Source organism: Amblyraja radiata, chromosome 1 (assembly GCF_010909765.2).
Source record: "Amblyraja radiata isolate CabotCenter1 chromosome 1, sAmbRad1.1.pri, whole genome shotgun sequence".
Lineage (NCBI taxonomy): Eukaryota > Metazoa > Chordata > Chondrichthyes > Rajiformes > Rajidae > Amblyraja > Amblyraja radiata.
This window is the reverse complement of record NC_045956.1, coordinates 125967540-125990133: the sequence shown is the minus strand read 5'-3', so window position 1 is coordinate 125990133 and position 22594 is coordinate 125967540. Positions and strand designations below refer to the sequence as shown.

At 41.6% G+C, this 22594-nt stretch overlaps 1 protein-coding gene across 1 annotated transcript in view; it reads left to right on the top strand.

Moving 5' to 3' along the window:
- mtrex (Mtr4 exosome RNA helicase) overlaps window positions 1–22594 on the top strand; it is a 93033-nt gene that overhangs the window by 56540 nt on the left and 13899 nt on the right. The window contains exons 17-24 of the mRNA XM_033030568.1: window positions 1181–1353; window positions 3623–3691; window positions 4688–4816; window positions 8384–8494; window positions 8863–9051; window positions 10107–10270; window positions 11040–11145; window positions 13506–13562. Coding sequence (XP_032886459.1) covers window positions 1181–1353; window positions 3623–3691; window positions 4688–4816; window positions 8384–8494; window positions 8863–9051; window positions 10107–10270; window positions 11040–11145; window positions 13506–13562 — 998 coding nt within the window. The remainder of the gene's footprint in view (window positions 1–1180; window positions 1354–3622; window positions 3692–4687; window positions 4817–8383; window positions 8495–8862; window positions 9052–10106; window positions 10271–11039; window positions 11146–13505; window positions 13563–22594) is intronic.

Below are 22594 nucleotides of genomic sequence, written 5' to 3'. Positions count from 1 at the left end.
CTATTTAGACTGGAGGATCAAGAGCACCATAATAAATCAGCACTGCAACGTAATACCCAGCACGATAACTGCATTACAGCTCATTACAACTATTTTTGAGGATAGGTGGTTGTAATATCTGTATGGTGTATCTTTCCCCAAGAGCTTTTAGGTTTTCTACATGTAAACCAGAAAGGTATATTGAACATCAGTATTAGAGAATAAATATTTACACCCAAATTGCTGTTGGCATTTTAGGGTATTTGCCAATACAACTTTCTCCATCATGTATTTGAAATGGGATAAATGCTTGGGGAGGTGAAAACTCTGATGCTCACAGGTCCCTGTAGTTTGGATCTTATTGCTTCAGTAATTCGTTTGATATGATGCTTGAGTATATTTTCCCATGGTTCGGATTTGGCCATCTTGGTTCAAAGTAGTAATGTTTGTGAGATCAACAGTCATTTTGCCTTGGTATGTATTTGGAGAATCTCTTGAGCTAACATATAATTTGCAACATGTATAATAACCAGCATTAGGAGCGTAATGAAATAGTTTGTCACTCGCTGTAAGGGTGAAGCTGCAAACTATATTTCAGTAACTTCACTCGATACAGAACAAAAATGGACGTTTAATCTTTATATTCTTCTTTACTGCTGACGTACTCCAGCTGCTGTAAAAATGTTTCATTTACATTTTGCATATCTAAGGTTCAACATTCCACTTCCCCTTCCCCAACCAAACGTCCAAATATCATCCAATTAAGTGGAAGGAATGCCACATCATACTAAAGCCCCTGTCCCATTTTCCGAGTTACTCACGAATTCTCCCGCGTTTCTGCCTTGATTCAAACTCGGAGAATGTCCGTAGGAGTTCGTAGATATTTCGTAGCGGCTCGTAATGCCAGCCGTAGGTACTCGGGGCATCAGGTAAGTCTAGACGTTTGAAAAATGTTGAAAAATGTCCACGAGTAAAAAAAATAGCGCCGAGTTCCTACGGCTGGCATCTCAAAGTTTGAATCAAGTGGAAAACTCGGGAGAATTCGTGAGTAACTCGGGAAAGTGGGACAGGGGCTTAACCATTTTATGGAATAATAAATTATTCATTTAATCCCTTCATCATTAATGCTTGTTGTGTAAAGATGGTATCTTTATATATATATATATTTATATATAACCCAATATGTGATGTATTTTTACAGAGGTGAAGGTTCTGGAAGGGCAGTACAATGAAATTGAAATTCCCAATGAGGAAAATGTTGTTGCTTACTACAAAATACGGCAGCAGCTGGCTAAGCTGGGTAAAGAAATTGAAGAATATTTACACAAACCAAAGTACTGCCTCCCCTTTCTCCAGCCCGGCAGACTTGTTAAGGTATGCTTGTATCATCATTATTTAGCCAATGACACTGAGGCAGTCTCATCATTGCACATGGAGCTAGATTTGACAAGTCTAAAGTTAGATGTAGAGTAATAAATATTTAAGAAAGAACTGCAGATGCTGGAACAAGTCTGAAGAAGGGTCTCGACCCAAAACATCACCTATTCCTTCGCTCCATAAATGCTGCCTCACCTGCTGAGTTTCTCCAGCATTTATGTCTACCTGTAGAGTAATAAAGCTTCTAAGCACCCACTGTCCTTTTCTTTCTATGTGATATGGTTCTGGTTTTATGTATCTTGTTGAAGAAGCGTTGGTGAATGAGCAGTGCATGCTGTTGATATTTCACATTACAGCTATTTTGTGCCAGTGGGGAGGCATTGAATGTCAAAGATGATGGATAGGACAGGTCCACAGCTTCAAGTAACCCCTGCATTCACTCTTTCTCCATCCCTCCCCCCCAGTCACACTAGCTTATCGTTCTCACCTATCAAACAGCTGACAATGGTCTGTTTCCATTAACATTGTTACTTTTTTGCATTCATTTATTCTATATCTCTTTACGCCATTGTCTATATCTCTCATTTTCCTTTCCTATGACTTTCTGTCTGAAGAAGGGTCTCGACCCGAAACGCCATCCATTCATTCCTTCTCTCCAGAGATGCTGCCTCTCCCGCTGAGTTACTCCAGCAATTTGGGTCTATCCACGGCTGATACCATTCTGACCCTACACTCATCCCTAGAACACCAGGAAGGATACTGACCACAGACTTTTTATTTATCGACTATAGCTCTACTTTCAATACCATTGCCCCAAACAAGTTCATCGGAGTCAGCACTCCATTCTGCAACTGAATCCTCTACTTCTTGACTGACAGACCACAATCAGTGAGGGGTGGTGACAAATCATCCTTTACAATAATTCTCGACACTGGTGCCCTGCAAGGATGTGTGCTCAGCCCCCTACTATATTCCTTAAACACCCATGTACGGCCAAATACTTATCTATCTCAATCTACAAGTTTGCAGACGATGCCTCCGTTGTAGCTCCAATGAAGATTGAGAACGTAACCTGGTGCCAAGACAAGAACCTCTCTCTCAATGGCAGCAAGACTAAGGAGATTGTGATTGACTTCAGGAAGTCGAGCAGCAACACACTCCAATTGGCACAGAAGTAGAGATGGTCAAAAGCTTCAAGTTCCTAGGAATAAATATCACCAGCAATTTGCCCTGGTCCGGCCATATCGAAGTTCCGGCCAAGAAAGCACACCGATGCCTCTACTTACTTAGAAGGCTTAGGAAGTTCAGCATGTCCCCAACCTTTACAAATGCACCGTAGTAAGCATTTTATCGTGATGCATCACAGAATGGTTTGGGAACAGCTCCAGGCAAGACCACAAGAAATTGCAGAGTTGTGCACCATCATGCAAAACAAACTTTCTTCCACTGACCCCATCAACACTTCGCATTGGCTCGCAAGACTGCCAGCATAATCAAGGATGCGTTTCACTCCAATCACTCCCACTTCCCCCCCCCTCTCTCATTAGGCAAGAGGTACTGAAGTGTGAAAACTCATACCTCCAGATTCAGGGACATTTTCTTCCACCTTTTACCAGGCAATTGAACGGTCCTCTAATCAGCTAGAGTGCAGACCTGGCCTCTCATCTTGCCTCATTGGAGACCATCGAACTATCTTTAATTGGACTTTATCTTGCACTAAATGCGGTCATTTGTGCGCTGTGGGCGGCTTGATTTTCATCATGTATATAGTCTTTTCTTTGACTGGATAACACGCAATCAAAAGCTTTTTACTGTACCTTGATTGGTACACGTGACAATAATAAATTAAACTAAACTTGGAGATCAGGAGGTCAGTGGATAGCTTTGTCCAGATCTTCTAAAACACCTCTGTGCTAAATTTATTTTGGTTTGAAGAGTATTCAATGTTTTTCTCTTTGCAAGCATTATTTAATTAAAGTGAATTAAAATACAAAAAATAAAATAGCATGTAGAAGGAAAGATATTGTAAGGTGTTTAACACAAAGATAGCCTTTCTCCAATAAGAATTTTGCAATAATTTAGCAGTGGATTTGCGCATGACATTTCTCAATTAAAATTGCTTCTAGGAGTTGAACATTGATTACACTTGTATGTTTTAAAATCTGGTTTGCAATTTGTGAATAATATGTTACTTTTGATTTCACAAGTATCCGAAGATATTTAGAAATCTGCTTTTGAGTAAATAAATGCACCTTCTGTCTTTCAGGTAAAAAATGATGATGATGATTTTGGTTGGGGAGTTGTGATAAATTTCAATAGAAAATCTAATGTCAAGGTATGGAAAGTGTTTTAAATAGTATTTTATTACCAACTGCACTTCTTGAAAACATTGATGATTTGAATACACATAGATATTAAACTGAAAAATGGGATAATTTGAAATAAATAGAAGTATGTGCTTATCTGTGATTACTTTATGGCATTTAAAGCCAAAGGGCTGCAACTTATACTTGATGTGTTTGGTGATTGATCCGTTTTTACTTGCCTTTTTTTCCTGGGTTAACAGGAAAATTTACTACAGTGCTGTGTAACAACTTCAAAAATCAAATGAGTTATGTGTGTTGGGATATTAAGAGAATAACATGCAATAGTCTGGAAAGTTGCCCATCTGGCCACATACTGAACCTGATGAACTGCCATAGTTTTATGGTCTATCTACTTTGTTTCAATTGCTGCACTGAACATCAGTGGTTGAGAGCTACTTCTTAATTAGTACAATGTAATACAGAGAGGACCCCTCATGTTTACCAGATTGTTTGAATTTGGCTAACATCCAGTTGAAAGGTCAGCCAGAGCATTTTTACATCTTTTGCTTGAGCTTTCCCTCTCCTACAATGATTTGTGTCTTCTGCTGTGTAGAAGATGGAAAAAAAAGCATGTCAATACAACTCGTACCAGGAGTCACTCAGAATCACTTTACTGAATTATTAGAAACTTGTGAAACTGTTTGCTTTTCAAAACTTCAGTGAACCGTGAGGCTCGGACTTCCAATGACTCCAGAAATCCAATGATTTCCGAATACCTCGATTCTATCTTGCTCCCCCCCCCCCCCTTGCCCAATCGCTTCTAAATCTGCATCTGGGACATCTCAAACACTTCAACCCATTTTTAATGGGTTCTAAAATGTTGGTTTAGGGAAAAAACAAGATAGTTATTTTTGTCAAATGTTTAATTTATTTTGGATGTCTATAATATAAAATATACACAAATAAATATATTGGAAAAAAATGTTGAACTGTGATTTACATTGTTTTTACTTTTATTTTCATAGCCTAACGCTGGGGAGTTGGATCCATTGTATGTGGTAGAAGCTTTATTGCATTGCAGTAAAGACAGTGTGAAGCTTGCAGCTTCGGAAGCAGCTAAGCCGGCAAAGCCAGGAGAAAAAGGAGAGATGCAGGTGTGTGGATTGCAGTTCACTTCAGTACTGCTGAAAACATTCCCACTTTGTAATTTAGTCTGGATAACGTATTAGTGACAAATTTTAAATGCAAAATCTTGATCTCTTGAAGTTTGATTCCAGTCCTCGTATTTGCCAGCAAAATGTTGATAATTATGTATAAGTATCCAAAATGTTTGCAAAAGGTGAGGGTTAAAGTATCAATTCTGAATATTCTCCCTTCAAGGCGCTGCTCAAATTAATTTACACCAAAATTCATTTATGGCATTGAAATCAAAGTATTGAAACTATTGTGACATAATTTATGTTGTATTAAAAGTGTATGTCCATAGAGAAAACAATGATTTGAACGTTGGAGGTCATGGCTCACAAATCTGAGTTTTTTGAAGATGTGACCAAAAAGGTTGATAAGAGCGGTGCTGTTGACGTTGCACATATAATTTTCAGCACGGCACTTGAGTTTAGTTTATTGTCATCTGTACCATGCGTAGTGAAAAGCATTTATTGCGCAAGCCAGTCAGTGGAAAGTCAATCTATACATAACTAAAACTCAGATTTGTGCTCTTCCGGTTTGCGCAGTTTTTTCTATTTGCGCAAAAACGGTACGCGACATGCTACACTTTTTCACCAGCTCACTCACCGTTCTCCTGTGCTGCGAGTGCAACAAGTTTCGTTCCGATCGATAGTATATTGTAAAAGTTACCGAGGTTTAAAAATCGTAAAGTCCAAGTCAACATGGTTTTATGAAAGGGAAATCATGCTTGACGAATCTTCTGGAATTTTTTGAGGATGTGACAAGTAAAATGGATGAAGGGATGCCAGTGGATGTAGTGTATCTAGACTTTCAGAAAGCCTTTGATAAGGTCCCGCACGGGAGACTGGTGACTAAAATTAGAGCACGTGGTATTGGGTGTATGGTGTTGACATGGATAGAAAATTGGTTGGCAGACCGGAAGCAAAGAGTAGGAGTGAACGGGTTATTTTCAGGATGGCAGGCAGTGCGAGTGGAGTGCCGCAAGGCTCGGTGTTGGGGCCGCAACTGTTTACCATATATATTAATGATTTGGAAGAGGGAATTAGGAGCAACACTAGCAAGTTTGCAGATGACACCAAGCTGGATGGCAGTGTAAACAGTGAAGAGGATGTTAGGAGGTTGCAGGTTGACCTGGACAGATTGAGTGAGTGGGCAGATGCGTGGCAGATGCAGTATAATATAGATAAATGTGAGGTTATCCACTTTGACGGCAAAAACAAGGGGGCAGATTATTATCTCAATGGTGTTAGGTTAGGTAAGGGGGAGGTGCAGCGAGACCTGGGCATCCTTGTACACCAAAGTTGGCTTACAGGTACAGCAGGCAGTGAAGAAAGCTAATGGAATGTTGGCCTTCATTACAAGAGGCTTTCAATATAGGAGTAAAGAGGTTCTTCTGCAGTTGTATAGGGCTCTGGTGAGACCACATCTGGAGTATTGTGTACAGTTTTGGTCTCCTAATTTGAGGATAGACATCCTTGTGATTGAGGCAGTGCACGTAGGTTTGCGAGATTGATCCCAGGGATGGCGGGACTGTCATATGAGGAAAGATTGAAAATACTAGGCTTGTATTCACTGGAGTTTAGAAGGATGAGGGGCAATCTTATAGAAACATATAAAATTATATAAGGACTGAACAAGCTAGATGCAGGAAAAATGTTCCCAATGTTGGGCGAGTCCAGAACCAGGGGCCACAGTCTTAGAATAAAGGGGAGGTCATTTAAGACTGAGGTGAGAAAAAACGTTTTCACCCAGAGAGTTGTGAATTTACGTAATTCCCTGCCACAGAGGGCAGTGGAGGCCAAGTCACTAGATGGATTTAAGAGGGAGTTAGATAGAGCTCTAGGGGCTAGTGGAGTCAAGGGATATGGCGATAAGGCAGGCACAGGTTATTGATAGGGGATGATCAGCCATGATCACAATGAATGGCGGTGCTGGCTCGAAGGGCCGAATGGCCTCCTCCTGCACCTATTTTCTATGTTTCTATGTAAAAACCGCTCGTGTGCAGATTGATCTCCTCTCCTGCCAGTCAGCGCTGCGCGGATTGGTCTCTTCTCCTGTCATTCCCCGGGACGGTCTGCCCCTTCCTGCTACGTTGCGCCTTTACTGGATCTGAGGGACGCTGCGGGTGGCCGGCAGAGGTCTCCAATCGGACACAATTTTCGGAGGGACCGGAAGCGGCCAGGTCTGGCGCGGAGTCGGAGATGTCGCCAAACGGAAAGCAGAGAGTCTGATCCCGGCATTTTTGTCATTTTGGTGCACGGCAAATGTGTGTTCAGTTCTGGGCACCATGTTATAGGAAAGATGTTATCAAGCTGGAAAGGTTATGGAGAAGATTTACGAGGATGTTGCTAGGACTAGGGGGTCAGAGCTAAAGGGAGAGGTTAAATAGGCTGGGACTCTATTCCTTGGAGCGCAGCAGGATGAGGGGTGATCTTATAGGGGTGTATAAAATCATGAGAGGAATAGACTGGGTAGATGTACAGATTATCTTGCCCAGAGTAAGAAAATTGAGGACACGAGGACATAGGTTTAAGGTGAAGAGATTAAATAGGAATCTGAGGGGCAACTTTTTCACACAGAGGGTGATCGGTATAGGAGAACATGTTGCCAGAAGAAGTGGTAGAGGCAGGTACAATTGCAATGATTAAAAGACATTTGAACAAGTACATGTGTAGGAAAAGTTCAAAAGGTTTGGGCCAAATGCAGAAAATCATACCAGCTTAGATGGAGTATCTTGGTTAGCATCGACGAGTTGTGCTGAAGGGCTAGTTTCTGTGTGGTATAATTTTGACTCCAGGATGTCCATTAGTAGACGGTATGAGGAGCATTCTGTAACTGCTGAATTGAATGGTAGTGAAAAACTAATCTATTGTGTCTTATTTTCACTGTGCCTTGTATGTACTCGCTAGAATTTAGAAGATTGAGGGGGGATCTTATAGAAACTTACAAAATTCTTAAGGGGTTCGACAGGCTAGATGCAGGAAGATTATTCCCGATGTTGGGGAAGTCCAGAACAAGGGGTCACAGTTTAAGGATAAGGGGGAAGTCTTTTAGGACCGAGATGAGAAAAACATTTTTTACACAGAGGGTGGTGAATCTGTGGAATTCTCTGCCACAGAAGGTAGTTGAGGCCAGTTCATTGGCTATATTTAAGAGGGAGTTAGATGTGGCCCTTATGGCTAAAGGGATCAGGGGGTATGGAGAGAAGGCAGGTACAGAATACTGAGTTGGATGATCAGCCATGATCATATTGAATGGCGGTGCAGGCTCGAAGGGCCAAATGGCCTACTCCTGCACCTATTTTCTATGTTTCTATACCGTTGGGCAAGATTTAACTACTCTGATTGTAGTGGATTTCTCAATCCCTTTGAAGAAACATAGAAAATAGGTGCAGGAGTAGGCCATTCGGCCCTTCGAGCCTGCACCACGAAGATACAGGTGGATGTGTGGATCCAATAATTCAATTCCCATAGATTGAACATTAAATAAATATTGTATTTTTAAACTTGACTGCATTTTTTTTCATTCAACAGGTTGTTCCTATCATGCTTCACTTAATATCTGCAATCAGTAGCGTGCGTCTATATATTCCAAAAGACCTGAGACCTCTAGACAACAGGCAAAGTGTTTTGAAATCAATACAGGTAAATTGCTTTAAGTAAATTACTTTGTGAGCCAATAGATTGTCATTTTGGGCCTTGCTGCAGTTATATCAATTTCATATATGACCCATGTGTACGAAAGAACTGGAGATGCTGGTTTAAACTGAAGATAGATACAAAAAGCTGCAGTACCTCAGTGGGCCAGGCAGCATCTCTGAAAAGAAGGAACGGGTGACGATTTGGGTCGAGACCTTTCTTCGGACATATATGAGCTATATTATAATAAAAATAATTGCGGTGGCATAAATGGATGAAAGATGAAAATCTGACCATTTATTTTGATACAATCTCTTTAAGACTTGGAGAGCCTCATGAACTTGATGTATTCTTATCCTTGTGATTTATATTAGGAAGTACAGAAGAGATTTCCTGAAGGTGTGCCTTTGTTGGATCCAATCGATGATATGGGAATCAAGGATCAAGGACTGAAGAAAGTTATGCAGAAAATTGAAGCTTTTGAACACAGAATGTATTCGCATTCCATGCACAGCGACTCAAATCTGGAAACTGTCTATGGACTTTGCGAAAGGAAGGCACAGGTAATTAATCCATCTTCATAAAACCATTTTGATGACTTTTTAAAAATTATACATGTCTAAAATGTTGTTATGGAACATATTATGATACCAAGGAAGGCCCGTCAAAGGTTACGGGGAGAAGGCAGGAGAATGGGGTTAAGAGCGAAAACTAGATCGGCCATGGTTGAATAACAGAGTAGATAGACTCAATGGGCCGAATGGCCTAATTCTGCCCGTATGCCTTAAAGTCAAGGAATGTTGGCAACTTAATATTTCTTAATGGCGTATTAAGATATTTCTTTTAGCAATGTCTTTTTTCCAGAATTAATTTTATGCTGATGTAACTTGGAGGATCAGACAGCATCTCTGGTGGGAATGGATAGGCGATGTTTTAAGTGGGAAAGGTCCCGTCATTATTAGGACTCCTCCTGACCTGAGACATTCCCTCCAGAGATGCTACCTGACCTGCTGAGTTATGCCAGCACTTTGTTTTTCTTTCAAGATTGCAGCATCTGCAATTACATTTACTTCTCTCTTAGTTTTCTTCCTTCTGTTTCTCCTCAGTTTAGGTTTTGTCATGTATACCTAGGTATAGTGAAAAAACTTGTTGTTGGGTGCTAACCAGTCAGCAGAAAGACAGTACATGATTCCAATCAATCCATTTAAAGTAAGAAATGTTGCTGTAGGAATACAGATTTGAGTGTGGAGCGATTGTAATATGAGATTGTAGATCTGCTTCTGTGGCTAGCACGCAAATAGGCACCTGTGTTGGGCACCATCTTGGAAGCTCCTTTTCCAACTCTTCATTTTGCTCAAAAAATGTTCTCTGTTCACCAGTTAGTGATAATAGACAATAGACTATAGGTGCAGGAGTAGGCCATTCGGCCCATCGAGCCAGCACCGCCATTCAATGTGATCATGGCTGATCATCCCCAATCAGTACCCCGTTCCTGCCTTCTCCCCATATCCCCTGACTCCGCCATTTCTAAGTTGAAATATCAAAGGTAAATAAATTGTATATATTTCACGCGAATGAAAAATTATCGTCTATTAACCAGTTAAATATCTATGTACAGATTGCAGGAGATATCAAATCAGCAAAGCGAGAACTGAAGAAGGCCCGAACGGTTTTGCAGATGGATGAATTGAAATGCCGTAAACGCGTGATCAGGCGATTAGGCTTTGCTACCTCATCTGACGTTATTGAAATGAAAGGACGAGTTGCTTGTGAAATTAGCAGGTAAGGGGTTAATTAAATTGGCAATTCCAATTAATGCTAACTATATTTTCTGAAAAGATTTAGGATATTAACAATTTCCTTATGATTCAATGATAAACCATGAAAAAATAACTACCAAATTGTGTGGTGAAGCTTTTGTGGAGATTTGATTTTTTATTATTTCTTTATCATGTAATCAGAATGCAATTTTATTATTAGTGGAGAGCAATTTTGATTTTTTACAATGCTGAGGTTGCTGTGTGAATTGAATGCTCTCTTATATTAAGCATTAAAATAGATACAATTTTGACCGTAACTTAATTCATAGTCTAAATCGGTGTGTTAAGGTACGATCCCTTTTGGGAGTAGCCATTTGATAAATTGATGGGCACCTAAGTGGACAATGATACATTAGAACTACAACTTTGAGGGATTGTGTTGAAATAATTAGTGGTCATGGGGATTTTGAAGCTTTGTTTGATGTATTCAGGTATCAATCAAGTCATCAAATTATCCCAGAGACTTGTTTTTCAAAGGAAGGTAGGGGCCATTAAACTCCTCTTAAGATTTACTGCACATTTCTGTCTTTGAAAACTTTGTTAAAAAACCCAATAGGATCTCGATTGGACCGTTACTCTTGGTCTTGCTCTATCAGTAAACCTGAAGTGCTGCAGTCTTCCATTGCCTTAACTCTGGCCTCGTGTAGTTTAAATGTGTCTCAATTTAAAATTATTTCATGTAATTATGAGTTATTTTGTGATTGCTATTACCCACATTTTTCTTTTTATAGTGCGGATGAGCTACTTCTGACGGAAATGATGTTTAATGGCATCTTTAATGATCTGACTGCTGAGCAGGCAACAGCTTTACTTAGCTGTTTTGTGTTTCAGGAGAAGGTAAATATTCTCGCTATTGATTTTTTTAATTGATTCTTCAGAGAAAATTTCCTGATGGCATAGGATGAATATGAAGATCAATCTAAATTCACTTACTTCCCTGTATGCACATTCTAAATCTTCAAACATAGAACATTGTTTCATCACCACAAAATATTACCTGGTATTATATGAGGTTTCCATATTTATTATTATTATCATGTTTGATTTACTTGTAAAGGTGCATATCAGGCTTGTGATTGCTTAGGCTATGTACGTTGCCCACTACAATAGTTTAAGCAGGTTATGCTGCTGCTGGAGTGGGAATAGGTTAATACCTCAGTTCAATCCCCTCCATTCACTTTGCTGAATAGTGATCAGGAGCAGGCTCACGGAGAGGAGGCCATGTTGGCCTGAAGATGGTGGATTTTAGTAGTTGGCAGCAGGCCCTCTGATGGCTTGGTGAGGAGGCCCAGCCCCCAATAAACCCTATAAACTTTGACAACTTGACCATCTGCCAAAGTTATGGGGAAAACCTAAGTGTATGTGTTTGGTGTCTTTCGACACAGGAGTATGAATTATTGAGCTTGTGAAGTAAGATAGTTGATAATGTGTGATGGATTCTTTGCCTATGTTTAAACAATGCCATCAGACAATGGAGTCAAAGTAGGGGGATTCCCAGGACCATCCGTTTTTAACTGGGGCCATTGAAATGTTATCTAGAGGAGGAACAATTAATGTGGACCAGAGGGGCAAATTTTTCACACAGGATGGTGGGAATATGGAATAAGCTACCCGAGGAAGTAATTTAGGGAGGTAATATAATTTCAACATTTCAAAAAGACAGTTCCACAGGTACCTGTACGTGGGTAGGAATGATTTAGAGGAACATGGGCCAGGCATGAATAAATGAGACCACCTTGGATGGGACATCTTGGTTGAAGAGGGATAGTTGGGCTGAAGGAACCGTTTCTGTGCTGTATGACTCCATTTCTGTTCTCCCCTTACTCTGCCAACATTCCAGTATCCATCACCCTCTGAAAAGGTTGCTCCTCTGGTCTTTTTTTAATCTTCCCTCTCCACCTTGTATCTATGTCTACATTTATCTTGAGTCTCCCCTATCCTGGGAAAAAAGTTTCTCCTTATAACTCGTGCTCTTCGGTTCAGATAACAACCTGCCAAATCTTTTCTGCACTCTTTCAGGATTAATGATATCCTTGCTCTTTATCCTTGCTCTATCTAGCTAGGTGACCATTTCTGCACACAACACTGAGTGTGATCTCGCCATGTCCTGTACAGGTGTTACATTTATAGATTTGATAAGTTATTTACATTAGAGTTCAGCAATTACTTCACTAGGTAGAGAAAGCTTGAGGTGCAAAGAGGCTACTCTTTTTTTTCCAATACATTACTTTTGTCAAAGCATTTGATTTCTCCTATATTTGTGAATCTTTGCCAGTTCCATCATTTGTCAAATCTGGACTACATCCAACATTCTCCATGTTGTGTCATGTTTGATGGGACACAGATATATTTGTCAGCATAGAATCTTTTGAAGAAGTGTTTGAGCGACCACATGAATAAAAGCTATGTGTTTAAGATGTGTTGTTGAGCTCTTTCTCTGTGGAATATTTTCTGTTTTCCTCTGATGTAGATTGTATCATTATTTTACAATGGTGCTTTCATTTAAAATGAAATTTGGATCTAAATTGTCAGCTAAGGGGGCATCATCTGTTAATAATTATTTCTCTCTGGCAAGTGAAGAACTGCATTGCTTTGAGGGATTGGCCAAAGCTTGACACACAATCTTTTTTTTATAAATACTAGTGTCATAACACTTGAAAATCTGGTCAACAACGTTGTTACAAATTTTTTGTCACAGCAATTTTCAGAACAGACTGAATATTAAATTTCCCTGTTCAGAAATCTTAACAATTTTATTTCTTATTTTCATTTTCTGTAATTCCTGAATAATTCCTAAATTTCCAGATATCAACATTTCAAAACCACACCCTGATCCAAAAATAGTGCATGGGATTTTAATTCCCAGATGAGAAGGCTTAACCTATTATTTTATTTATTACCTCGCAGGGCTGTTCTGCAGCCTAAATTTTTTTAATCCTTTGTTCTGTTATGATCCTTCATCAGTGATGTTATTCTAGATTCAAACATCAAAATCTGTTTACGCAAGCTGCTTGAGCCATGTCCAGTTAGTTGGAAATATTTAATTTTCTGATTTGTGAGTCTGTTGTATGCATTTAAGTGAACAGAAAATTGTGAAGTAACCAATCCAGTTTGTCATTAATTCTGTGAATTACCTATTCAGTTACCATCATCAGTGAGTAATAAAATAATGTTGATTATTCTATTCTAATTTACAGGCAAATGAAATGCCTAAGCTGACAGAACAACTTGCAGGTCCTTTACGACAGATGCAGGTACAGTCTTTCTTAATCAAAACCAGATCAAACTAGTAGGAAAGAACTGCAGATGCTGGTTTAAATCGAAGTTAGACTCAAAATGCTGGAGTAACTCAGCGGGTCAGGCAGCATGTCTAGAGAGAAGGAATGGGTGACGTTTCAGGTTGAGACCCTTCTTCAGACTGGTTAGGGATAAGGGAAATGAGAGGTGTAGATGATGATGAGGGGAGATAAAGACCAATGAATAAAAGATGTGCAAAAATGTTACAATGATAAAGGAAACAGGCCATTGTTAAATGTTTGAAGGGTGGAAACGAGAAGCTGGTGCAACAGGTCATGAGGGATGGAGAGAGAGGGAATGCCGGGCTACCTGAAGTGAGAGAAACAAGATTCATACCACTGGGCTGTAAGCTGCCCAAGCAAAATATGAGATTCTGTTCCTCCAATTTGCGTTTGGCGTTTAGCCTCACTCTGACAATGGAGGAGACCTAGGACAGAAAGGTCTGTGCAGGAATGGGAAGGGGAATTGTCCACTCCCCGACTTGCATAAGGGTTACATTCCGTGAACCCTGGCGTAAGTCGGAATCACCGACTGTGTCTGTTTTCATCCTCTGCCCAAAATAACTCACTGAAAGTATTAATTGCAATCCAGCAGAAATCCCTCTCTGCATGCTTGACAAATCCATGTCTCTCCTCGCTCAAACTGCAAGTCAATACTGCTGGGCTGAAGCTCGCCGGCTCAGTAGCGTCTGGCTGAGACTCTTTAACAGAGTCCTCCAGAGATGCTGCCTGACCCGCTATGTTACCCCAGCATTGTGTTTGCACAAGTTGCTTGTAAACTTGAGTTCCGTCTTGCCGTTGGGGCAATTTCCATGATGCACGGCCTTTGGGTAAGCATTGCTGGCTTGTTTCTGCCCCCTGTCTTACAATTGTTTAGTCACAAGGAACTACAAATGTAAACCTGAGTGAACGTACAGTGTTGTGGAAATTACAAACTGCCATTAGAGACCAAGGACAGAATTATTTAAGCGCAAGTTTACATAAATTGCCTATTGCGTAAGCCAAGGGGTGTCTGTACTGTGATTTAAATCAATTAAATGGGTTAGTTTTATAAGTATGTTTTGGGGTATGTGTATTCATGGTTGACTGTAAATCCTGTTTGTTTCATTCTTAAATTATTGTGATTAACAATTTCACTGACATTTTTTCGATTCCTCATCCACATGTAATCCACCTACATACAGTCACTTTGACCTCTGTCTGGAAATGTTATCAAGATGTTCTTTTAAGTTATTCGGTATAATTTTTTGATAAGGTCGGGTATGGTAGGCCAGTCAGATCATATGGGATCCAGGGTGAGCTAGCCAACTTGATTCAAAATTGGCTTGCTAAAATGAGTCAGTAGTGGAGGGCTGTTTATCTATTGGAGACCTGTGCCGCAGGGATTAATGCTGGGTTTGTCATTTATATTATTGATTTGGATGACAATGTAGTTAACATGGTTAGTTAAATTGCTGATGACACAAAACATGGTGGTACAGTGGCCGCAAGGAAGACTATCTAAGTTTACAAAAGGATCTTGATAAAGTAAAGGAGTGAACCAAGGAAGGACAGATGGAATGTAATTCTTAACAAGTGTGAGGTGATGTATTTTGGAAAGTCAAGCCAGGACAGGACTTGCACAGTAAATGGTCGGGCCCCAGAGAGTATAGAGCAAAAAGACCTAGGGGTTCAGTTACACAGTTACCTGAAAGTGGTGAAAGAGGAAGACAGGATTTGGCACACTTGCCTTCATCAGTAATGGTAGTTTGTACAGGAGTTGGGACATCATGCTACAAGAGGTTGGAAAGACCATATTTGGAGTATTATATGCAGTTCTTGTCACCCTGCAATAGGAAGAATGTTATTAAGCTAGAAAGGGTGCAGAAATGATTAATAGTAAGATTAAACGAGAACTTACCAGTTTGAAGTTTGATCTGTATTTTATGAGGAGTTACGATGAGGGATTACGTGAAGAACCCCGCCAGGACGCATGCGTGTCATTCTTCAAAGCAGCGGTGTGAAATCAGATAACTGTAATGACTAAACATAGTAAGATTAGAGAAGAGGTACCAGTTAAGTATATGATCAGGGTGGGAGCGGAGGGCACGTAATCCCTCATCGTAACTCCTCATAAAATACAGATCAAACTTCAAACTGGTAAGTTCTTGTTTAATCTTACTATTTTACTTCGGAGTCACGTGAGTGACTACGTGAAGATTTTAAAGCTCTGTGATTTCATGCCGTGGAAACGAGTCCATGCATCGCGTCTGCCTTGACTGTGGGAGGAATAGTGTTAACATAATTGCACATGATTCGTTATTGAAATCATAAAATTTATTAACACAAATTATAACCCCTTTTATGGGTTTAATTAATTTACAGAATTTAAAAAAATTTCTGCAAATGTTCCCGTTTTCATCACTGGTTTATTGTAAAATGACTGGAAAGTCCTTCCACCTGACCATCCTGCTGCTTCGAGGACTTGGTCCATGGGCACATCCAGTTGTACTGCTGCCGATGTAGCTGCAGCCCTGGTGGAATGAGATTTTAAAACGTTAGTATCCACCCCAGCCTGTGTCAGTACTTGTTTCAGCCATCTCGAGATGGTCTGGACCGTCACTCTTTTGTCAGGTTGCTTATGGCTGATCAGCAGTCCCTTCTCATTGCCTCTTAGGATTTTTGTTTTCTCCATGTATAGTGACAGGTGTCTAACTATACAGAGACGGTCATCTGCAGGGTATGACCTAAATTGGATATTGAGGCCTGCTGATCCCTGTCTGTTCTGTTTCACTAGTTCGTATATGTGGAACGTAATATCGTCAGGTGAGGAGGTCATGTGTCCAGTCTGAGTTTGTGCAGTGACTGAACCCTCTGTGCCGTGACCAATGCCATTAACATGACTGTTTTTAAAGTTAGTCTGTGTAGGGACAGAGTAGATGCTGGAGACCAGTTCCTGAGTGCTTTCAGGACAATGCTTACATCCCAAATTTGGGAGTACCTGGTTTTTGGGGGATTCGTATTAAATATTCCCCTCATGAGCTTAGTTACCAGAGGGTGAGTCCCTACCGTGTAACGCTCTGTCCCTTGCCATAGGTAAGTCGACAGGGCACATCTGGCGCTGTTGATGGCACTGTAGCTGAGCCCCTCATCATAGTGGAGGCCTGCCAGATATTCCAGAACAGATGGGATGTTCATATTTCTGTTGGTGATTTTGTTCTTATGACAGTACATTTCCCACTTCCTGATGTAGACCAGATATTGTTTTTTTAGTTGATTCTCTTTGGGCCGCCGAGATGATGTTCGCTGTTCGGTCCGTTAGTCACAGTTGTAGAAGTGGTGTTTTTAAACTCTACAAATTAACAGGTTCAAGCATTTATGGCATGGATGGCTATCCCCTGTCACGGGATGTAGTAGTAAATCTGGTCTATGTGGGATGGTAATACATGCTTCTAATACCATGTTTTGCACCACTGGGAACCATGGTTGTGTAGGCCAATCGGGTACTACCAAAATACCAGACGCAGAGTCTTGTTGTATTTTCCTTAATACCTGACTGATGAGGCAGAAAAAGGGAATGCGTAAATAAACAATTTCCCCCAATGCAGCGAAAATGCATCTGTTGCTGCTGCCCCAGGGTCTGGTTCCCATGAAACATAATTAGGTATCTGGTTGTTTAGTCTGGATGCGAATAGATCGATATCCGGTGTTCCATATTTTGCTGTAATATCAGCAAATACCATTTTGTTTAACATCCATTCGGTGTTTTCATTAAATTTGCGTGACCTGGTGTCTGCCACTAAATTTAGTCTCCCTGGTAGGTAAGTGGCTGATATCCAAATATCTCTCTGGATGCACCATTGCCAAATTGAATTAGCGAGATTGTCACATGATATCGATTTGTTGCCACCCATGTGGTTGATGTATGCTACCACAGTGGTATTGTCTATTTGTAATCTAACATGCTGGTGTTGTGATCCAGTACAATATGACTTTAGGCCATGGAATGCACCCAACATTTCCAAGTAGTTTATACCCAGTGTGAGTAAGAAGGATGCCTCCTGTGCTGTCCATCTACCTCCACAGCTGGAGATGGTATTGGTGGCTCCCCACCCAAATGCACTGGCATCAGTTTGTAGTACCATAGAAGGGTTACTGACAATGATTGGGTTGGAACAAAGCCAGATGTTATCTATCCACCATTTTAGTTCCGTTTTGGCTTGGATTGGTAGTCTCATAGGTCTGTCAAAGTGACCTGCATTGATTTTTAGAGCTTGTATTTTTGCTCTCTGTAAGTTTTGGTAATGTAGAGGTCCAAATTGTGTGGCTGGGAAAGCAGCCACGATTTTACCAATTACTTTTGCTACCAATCTGATGGATGGGTTTCTGATGTCAATGAGGTTATTGCAAACCTCTATTAAATCTCTTGCCTTTCCCTTTGGCAGTGTCACCGTCATGTGAACTGAGTCAATGGTGAATCCCAAGTAGTCCATAGTAGTGGACGGTGTTAGTTTAGATTTAACTGGATGGATGATAAATCCCAGTTTTTCAAATAACTGTTTTGTGGCTGTTACAGTTTGTATGGCCAATTCCAAAGTTATGCCCACAATGAGTATGTCATCTAAATATGCCATAACCATATGTTTACGTTTACGTAGAAATGCTAGGGCTGGTTTTAAGATTTTTGTGAACAGCCTGGGGGCTGATGATAGCCCATTTGGCAATGCTTTATATTGCCAGAGTTGTCCCATCCAGTTGAATTTTAAGTAACATCTGTGGTCACCTCGTATGGGTACTGAATATAAGCATCTTTTAATTCGATGCTGGCCATGAAGTAACCTTTGGAAATTAATTGTTTAGCAGTAACAAAGGTTTCCATTTTAAAGTGAATGTATTGAACAAATGTATTCAATTTTGTCAGATCTATGATGATGCGACAACCACCATCTTTTTTGGTTTTGGTAAAAATATTGGACACGAATTCTAATGGTTCGTGTTGAGTTATTTCAATTACACCTTTTATGTAAAGCCGCTCCAGTTCAGCTTGTGCTTCTGATTTTTCTTTATCAGAGAGCACGAACTCTCGGTTCGGTCTATGTTGAACTGGAGGGCTGTACTTGTTTATAAACTCTATTGTATATCCCTGGATACTGCTTAAGATGTAAGTATCGGTTGTTAGCATGCTCCATGCATTCAAAAACCAGTGTAGTCTCCCACCAACCTTCATGCTCTCCATATTATTTAGGGAACCAGACCCACCTACCTCCATTGTTACCAGTGGCAGGATTACTTCTTCCTGAAGTTCTTCCGTTGTTGTTGCGCTGGTGCTTGGTTTTTCGGGTTGGTTGGTGCTGTTGTTGGGGTTCCCCGCATCTTCCAAGAAGGCCGGCCTGGGCCATGGCCTAAAAAAGACTCATGTTTAGAATGCCGTGCCTTCGAGCTTTCACCACTTCTGCTGGTGGGTGCGTAGGGATGCTGTCTTTGGCTGTAGTGGGTTTTTGCAGGTGTTCCTTTTATTAACCCCAAGGTTTTGGCTTCCTCATCAAGCTCTTTTACCTGCTTCGATAGGTTGCCTCCGAACAGGAGGATGGGTGGTTTTGTGGCCCCAGGTTTGCACAGTCCCGCGAATTTTGGGTTGAGTGTCGGCTGTATGGCACTTTTCCTGATGTTGTTTATTTCGTGCTGGGTGTTACAGAACAGTGCCAGCGCATCTTGTTGATCCTGGGACATATTCCTGTCGTCCACTGTACGGGCAAATGCCGTTATTCCTGCGGTCAGCAATTTTAGTACTTTTTGTAATTTCACATCCATACTTCTGACCCCTGGTCCGATGTGTTTCCAGATACAGCTGTTGATAATTGGGACATTTAGGGAAATGCAGTTGCCCGGTGCCATATGTCTTCCTGTGGTGTCCAGTACAGCCTGCTCTTGTAACTGGTTTAATGACATATAGTCAATACTGGCAGCAAGCTTTGGCTCCAGATTTTCCCCAGTCTGCTCTGGCTGTATGAAGTTTGCCACCATATCCAGCAAGTTCTCTTTTTCTCGCACCCCATGCACACTTGTCTGTTCTTCCGCGGACCCCTCTTCCAGGTCAGCCCAGAACTGACCCGCAGTGCTCCCCTCCGATGAGGTGGAGACACTGTGCAGCCCTTGAAAAGGTACTGCTGTGGGTTTGTAATAGGGCCCACAGTGACCTGACTCCATCTCCCGGAGCTGGTCACGTTGGAGCAAATGCTCCACACACCGTTCCATTCGGGTCCAGCGCTCTCGGTCGCTGGCCGCCCGCGGTGTTTCAAAGTCGGACTCCTCCGAGTCCACGACCTTGTTAGTTTTGTGTTTTGCCTTGCTGCCCGGCCGCGTGGATTTGGCCGGTGCGGCGGTTACACAGGGCACAGCTGATCTCACTGCGGGTGATCTAAGTGCCGTCGGCTGCTCTTGCTGGCTGCTCCGCGGTCCTCCCTCACCAGCTTTGTCGCAGCCCTCGTCTTCTTTGCTTTCTCCATTTCCCTTCTGTAGATGGGAAAAATAACAAAAAAGACCGCAGAGTAAAACCTTACCTGCAAATAGCGGCTTTTTAAAACTGCCGCCGCGGGGGAACGTCCTTCCACCGCGTCTGACGTTTCGCAATGCGTGTAGCGATATGACATGCATGCGTCCTGGCGGGGTTCTTCACGTAGTCACTCACGTGAGTCCGAAGTAAAATCAGGATGCTACCAGGATTCGAGGGCTTGAGTTATAAGGATAGGCTGGGATATTTTTTCCCAAGATCATAGGAAGCTGTGGATTGACCCTATTAAGTTATACAAAATCATGAGAAGCTTAGATAATGTGAATGAACATAGACTTTTTTTCCAAGGGTCAAGCAGTCCTGAATTAGTGGGCACGGGTTTAAGGTGAGAGAGGAATGATTTAGAAGAGACCAAATTCGGGTAACCTCTGCGAATGCTGTCTAAATCAGTCTCTTTTGCTGGGCATGTGGATTGACAATTTTGCATTTCCTCTTTGGAGACATCTGTTTAAAATGTAAAGGAAAAAAAACCACTGAACAGCATTAACGGAAATAAGTGAAATGCTTCTTGCCATTTTGCAGCACATAAAGAAGGAATACAGACATAACATTAATAAGAGTTTTAAACATAAAGAACATCCCCCCACAATGGTTCCCATTATGAGGGAAGGCACAAAGTCCAGTCCCCAACCCCAGTTCACCCATAGTCGGGCCTATTGAGGCCTCCACAGTTGCCTCTACAGAGGCCCGATGTTCCAGGCCGTTCTCGCCGTTCTCGTTCTCAGCGGCTTGGGAACCCTGGAACGGCCGCTTCCGTACTGGAGGCCGCGGCTTCCGAAGCCAACAAGGCCGCGCCGGTTGGAGCTCCACAACTGGCGATCTCATCTAGAGATCCCAGGCTCCCAGTGTAAAGTTCAGCGCCGCCGCCCGCAGCTGGTCGCTCCACAGTCCCGCAGCTCCGCGATGTTTTCCTCGGCGATCTTCAGCTCACCGGAGCTCCAGCGCGGCGACCCGGGCAAGGCATCGCCCGCTCCGCGATAGCGCTCCAGCGCTGTGCCGCCGCCGAAGCCGAGGTTCTGGGCGGTCCCCGACAGGAAACGCCGCTCCAGGCCCGCTGGTAGGCCGCGAGGACGGGTCGAAGCTGCAGCCCGGAGAAAAGCTGCCTCTCCGACCAGGTAGGGACCCTGAAAGATAGTTTCCCCCTCCCCCCCCCCCCCCCCCCCACCCCCCACATAAAAAAAGTCTAGACCTCCAAACAAAACACTTTAACTAACTAAAATAAAAAGATGAAAAGACAGACAGCTGCTGGCTGGGCAGCCATGCACAGGACAGCGCCCCCAAGATTGTGGATATTTAGTATAAAAATATTGACTATGGATAGACAATAACACAGAATATAGACGATTTAGATACTCATGACAAGATTGTCCCAAAAAAATGAGGATTTTAATCATCTTGTGAGTAGGTATTTCTGGAATGCGATCAATTGGAACGTTGCCGTGAATTTATACCCCATATCGGCAGGAAAGACACTGCCGGTTCGTATGGGGCCCAAATAACATTTTCGCGTTGTTAAATTAGATTAAAACCACCCCAAGAAGCAAGATTATATGTGAAATAAACGACTTACCTTTTGTTTAGTCCTGATATTACGATCCGTCACGTTGTCGGCGTTGAGGGCGTTCGAAGACGCTTTTTACTTTAATCCAACTATTAAATTGTCCAGAGATTTTCTCTTTTTAGATCTATTTATTTATTTATTTATTTGTTTTAATTTACTTTTTATTTTAAAAAACCGGGAACGGAAGTCCGATTGATTTTTCTTCATCAACTAGCAGCCCGAGGAAATCCCTCTCTGACAAGCGATACAAACCTGCATTTTTACTTTGAGGTCCCATTCCAATTCCTTCAACTATCTAAAGCCCCTGTCCCACTTTCACGACCTCCGCCAAGTTTGCCCTTGACTCATACTCGCAGCATGGTCGTCATGAGGTCGTAGGTAGGTTGTAGCAGGCCGTGAGGCTAGTCGTAGGTACTCGTGGCATCAAGTAAGTCGGGGCGTTTTTCTAGCATGATGAAAAATGTCCACGAATAAAAAAGGTTGTGAAATAGGTCGGGAAAATGGGACAGGCTCTTAACTGATTACTAAATATTAGCATAATCTCTTCCTAGTTGATCTTCTCTTCCTGCCATCTCAATAACAGATTTCTCCTCAATGAAATGTCTAAATTTAATCTTGTTTATAATAACATCTTTTCATTTTGGATCCCACACTTGGATGCTAATGCTATTTGAATATAAGAAATCTTCCTGGAAGGCTGCCCACAATTAATTGATCTTGTAATACTTTCACTTGGCCTTTTATTTAATTGTTGGATCAGGAACATCATTGCTCACTAATTGCTGCTACATTCCTGCATTACAACTAGTTCCATGTCAAAAGTTTTAAAATAAAACAAAGTGATAGAAACATTCAACCGATTAAATAGACAGCGGTAAG